The sequence below is a fragment of the Diospyros lotus genome, chromosome 2 (assembly GCF_014633365.1).
Source record: "Diospyros lotus cultivar Yz01 chromosome 2, ASM1463336v1, whole genome shotgun sequence".
NCBI lineage: Eukaryota > Viridiplantae > Streptophyta > Magnoliopsida > Ericales > Ebenaceae > Diospyros > Diospyros lotus.
The window spans coordinates 17,899,470-17,904,528 of record NC_068339.1 but is presented as its reverse complement, the minus strand read 5'-3'; the positions used below and the strand labels follow the sequence as shown (position 1 = coordinate 17,904,528).

General features: G+C 31.9%; 1 protein-coding gene across 1 annotated transcript; it reads right to left on the bottom strand.

The window, feature by feature from the left end:
• Positions 1 to 3,640: 3,640 nt before the first annotated feature.
• On the bottom strand, positions 3,641 to 4,767 carry LOC127795214 (uncharacterized). The gene has a single exon (XM_052326752.1). It carries the CDS (start codon positions 4,537 to 4,539, stop codon positions 4,057 to 4,059), a length of 483 nt encoding a protein of 160 aa, XP_052182712.1. The 5' UTR covers positions 4,540 to 4,767; the 3' UTR covers positions 3,641 to 4,056.
• Between the last annotated feature and the right edge of the window lie 292 nt (positions 4,768 to 5,059).

Here is a 5,059-nt window from a genome sequence, read left to right as displayed (position 1 = left end):
TTTTTTCTTTTAAATTTATTTATTTAGAAAATAATTTTTTTATTTTGTTAATTTTTTAACAATTAAAAAAATATTTTATTTTTTATTTACGTTTAAAAATATTTTTTTATTTATTTTATTAAAATTAGCAACAGAAGCCAAGCCCATCATTGATTAGCGATAGGAGTCATGCCTGGCGCTGATAAGCGACGGGAATCGTACCCGTTGTTGATCAGCGACGGGCATGACTCTCGTCATTAATTTCATCGCAAAATTTCTTTCGTCGCTAATATTTAGCGACGTCACATTTAACGACGAGTATACCCCCGTTACTAAATCTATCGTTAAAAGATTTAGCGACGTATTTTTATGTTTTAGAGACGAAAATTTTCATCGTTAAAATTCTGATTTTTTTTGTAATGGATCTTATTTGCCGAAAAGAAGGTATGAGTAAGGAGTTTGGGTCTCTTATTTCCTGCACCTCCTTCTCCTTACCAGGGGCCATCGAAAGGGTTTTTGTGTTTTTTGATTAATCTAATTAAGCTATTCCATAGTGGGTTTTAGTGTTTGGCTTAACTAGTTAGCCGCCTTGTGTTACTTTCCATTCCATTAATTGGTGCAAAGGAGATGATGATGAGATTTGATGGGCGTTGTGAGAAATTTAATTTTATAATAAAAATAGTCTACCTCTCTCTCTCTCTCTCTCTCTATGTATATATATATATATATGTATGTGTGTGTGTGTGTGTGTGTGTGTGGCATGGTGGTTGGAGAGGGAAGAATCTCATCCCCTCCAACGTCTTCCTCCGCCAACCAAGCGTTGCATTTCGTGTATGGTGATGGCTTCTAGTGTTTTCTCTTTGTAATGAAAGGACAGTTTGTCTAAACCAAAAATAAAAGGTGTAATTATGACAATATATTTACACTATTTTTATTCATTAAATTAATTAACTGAAACCGTAAGCTTATGTATTATTCAATTGACTATAAAAAAAAAATGGTATACAAGTTAATGTATCCAAAGTGAGTTTTTACTTAATTTATGTCAGCATAGGCCAACTGCAAAAAATAAAAAATCAAAGTTTAGAGAATTCAAAATAATTAAAAGGTAGCAAACATAATTATTGATGATCAATATTTTGTTATAAATTTCAATTTTTTTCAAACTATGAATGCGAGCTAGCGAGCGACCATCTTCTTGAAATCAATGCTAATGGGAAAGAGGCGCCTGCCGCCTGTTTGCACTTCCAACTTTTTTCCCCCTTTTAACAGAATCCCACCTTTCCAGGGTGCAAATAAAAAGTATCATTTTAATTTCTTAATTCGTCCAATCAAGAGGAAAAGCACTACATATGGATATATACATAAATATAATCTATATATAGCATTCAAGATTAATGGATTTTTAATGAATAATTTTAAACGAAAATACAAATTTAAAATAAATTGAAAGTAAAGTTTGGTCCTACTATTAAAAAATTAAATGTTCACTATATAATTAAAAATTTGATAAATTTTGAATTTTTTTTAGTAATTAACCCTTTAAAATATTAGAGATGATAACATTATAATCAATTAAAAAATATAACACATAAGTCATGTTATTATTAGCTAATTATTTACGTATGTAGGGTAGAGCACAGATCAGCATGGTTATTATAGTTTTTAGTATAATTATAATTATTGTTTTGCAGTTTTCATCCATAACAATTTTTTTTAATAAATTGCATAATTAAATAAAATTTTCAATAAAAATCATATTTTTTTTATTAAAGTAAATAATGGGCAACCAACACACAAAATTGGCAATCTAATAATTACACGAATAAATTAGAATTGGTCTCAAAAAATCTAGCAACTGAAATAATAGATAGATATTATACATCTTGTGGAAATAATTTTAATATTTTTTAGATATTGTTATAATATATGAATTTTAAGGTTACAATTTTATTTAAACATATTAATTGTAGTAAATAATGTACAACTTAACGGCATTTTATAAAGGAGTATATATCTAAATTAATAATTTATAAGCTAATACTGTGTATATTATTGAATATTATAACACATCAGATTTTAAATTGATTAACTCGTTTATCATTTAGAGTTTAGGATTAATTATTTTTATTTTATAACCATTATTTTTTATAAGAAATTTTTATGTTAAATTTGTTGGTAATTTTCAATTTTCCTATATCCGATAAATTGGACTTGCACAATTCTCAATGGTGGGGGTCCTCAATTGGCTAATTAAAAAAGGGTGACGGTGTGGCCCTAGTTTCATGCAGTTTTACAGGATGCTATTGGCGTTATTTGATGATTAATTAATCTCTAAAAGAACAAAATGCTTTAAGGGATGCCCACTTAAGTGTTACCCCAACTCCAATTGCATTATTGTTGTTATTATTATATGATTATTAATACAAAAGCAAAGTGGATAAAGACAATTATTTCATCAGCCTCAAAGTTACTTCAATCATCTTTATAGAGTTACCATAAAGTTTGGATGATTGGAAATTTAACTTCAAAGGGTTCCAAATCATAAAGAGTAAAAGCAATTATTCCCAAAGTTCATAAGCGCGCATAATAATAAAAAAATTCATTTCACGTCACCTGTCAAGTTCGGTAATATGATTCTGGCACCGTTAAGTACCTCAAAAGTTTAGCTGGAATTATTTAATTATTTATTCTCGTGCTAATGCAAAGGTAAAATAGATTTTTTATTTTTTTTTTGCCAACATTATCCCCAACTCAATTCAATTTTTCAGACTAATTACTAGTAATTAACATTATTCATATTTTAATGCATCTTATTATTTTAATTTGTAAAAAATAATTTTTTTTTAACCCTTATTATTACGCTAATTTTAAATTCATAAATCATATGAAATAATGCGAGTATCAAAATGACAATTGAACTGAAAATAGCTAAAATTCATAATTATAATTATAAAAAAGAGTGTTCTTATTCCCGTCCTATACAAATAATTAAATCCGAGATAATCATAATTGGGTTCAAAATAATTTAATTACTAAGTAAAATCAAGCTAGCTAATCCAAATTTAATTTGGTTGAATGTCAATTATACAAGTGAGTCGGTGGCATATTAAAATATAATTAAGATTTATAAAGTAAGTATATTTTTTAACATTAAAAAACAAAAGAACTTGAGCGAGCGCCCTAAAAAGCATATTAATAAACAACTTAATTCCTAATTTATACCCCAGAAGTAACGCATGATGTAAGCACTACGTCATTAGCAACTCAACACAGTAATAGTAGCTAATCATGAATCTATTCTTGTTAAGAAGATGGGTAATGTCGTAATTTAAGATGATTGAAGTGGTCTCTGTGATCACATCACAATCACCTTCAATCTTGATCAAAAAAGAAAAGCAGGAGAACATTTGTCATAATTTTTGGATCTGAAACCCTCAACACTACAGTCGCATCTTTCTCCATCTCTATCCTCTCCCACTCCAACACCTTTCCTTCTCTCTCTCTCTCTCTCTCGTGTCAAACAACAAATCATAATGAATTCTCTTTCATGTCGAAGAATTTAAAATTTTTCAAAAATTCATTGTTTTGGGTACATTATTATTATTATTATAGAGATTATTTCTTCAAAAATGAAATGATACTTATATATGAGTTAAGTATTATATATTTCGATTGTATGTATTCCAATAATGAATAAATTACATAAGCTAATATTATTGAAGCTCAAACCAATTGGTTTTCCGGCGACTGTTCTGCAACCAATTAGTGGCCGTGCTCCGGCGCCAATATCTATCCTACGAGAACTGCTCGGAAACATGGCATAAGCTCGGTTTATTATATTTCCTTTTGCCTCTATACCTCAATATACAAGAAAGAAAGAAAGAAAGAACCCGAAAAAAAAAAAGAGTTCAAAAGGTAGTGACTTAAATTTGTGAACCCACCATGGTTGTAGCCTCGCGGTTACCAAGGTAATCGTAATCGTAGCATTGGTGACTCCAAATTTTTAAATTCCACTTTTGTGAATCTTGATTACCGATCCTGTTGATAGAGAGAATCCTGTAGTTTAACCCGCCATTAAACTTCACTCAGCGTCTCAGATATGCTCTCCAAATGCGGCCGCCACACGCCGGTGCGACCACGCCGCCGGTCCCTCTGCGTCGAAAGCTTCTCCGACAGGATTTCGTTCAAGTACCGATCGGAGACCACAAGGCTCTTCACGGAGACATTACTGTTGCCGTTGGCTCTGTTGCTGGCCTTGCTTTGCACTTCCTTCCTTTTCTTCTTCTTCTCCGGCGACGGCGGCAGCGGCATGAGGAAGTATATCTTCCCGCGCTTAAGCTCGGCGTCCGGCGGTAGGATCACGATCTTGGGGCAGAGCCCTTGCTCTGACGGTGACGGCGGCTTCTTCAAGACGTGCTTTGGATGAAGTTTCATGATCTCGGCTGCTTTGACACTGCCGCTTATCTCCTCCACTTTGCCATTTGTGTGGACGATTCGGATCACGTCCAGTACACCGCAGGGAAGAATGCATGAGATGCAACACCTGATAGTGTTCATCTTTCTCTTCCAATCATTGAGGAGAAGAAGAAAAAGAAGAGAAGATGATGAGAAACTCACAGGAAGACTGACGAGGGAGAAAACAAGGAAGCGAGAGAGAGAGAGAGAGAGAAGGGTCTTTCCTTCTTTTATTTCTTTCTTTCTAGTTTAGTTTTTATCCCTATCTCAATGAGGTTACAGGGATTTGTTCTGATAAACAAAATGATGCTTTTATTGGGAGCTTTTGGTCTTTGCTTTTTCCTCTTTGCTTTTGTGTGGTTTGGGAATTTTTTTTCCTTTTTTTCTCATATTGCTTTGGGATGAAATCTATGGCTTGAATAATTGCGCCTTGCTCTGTACTTTGCCTTTTGGATTCATCTTTCTTTCAGATATAGTGAGGCTGTCAGGTCAATACAATTTGGATATCTCAAATTTTATATACATATTTTATAATAAATAAAATCGTCACAATATTTATATTTGTTATCTATCATTGACACCCACAATTATTATTATCTTTTTAGTCTGTTTTAATCGTCAA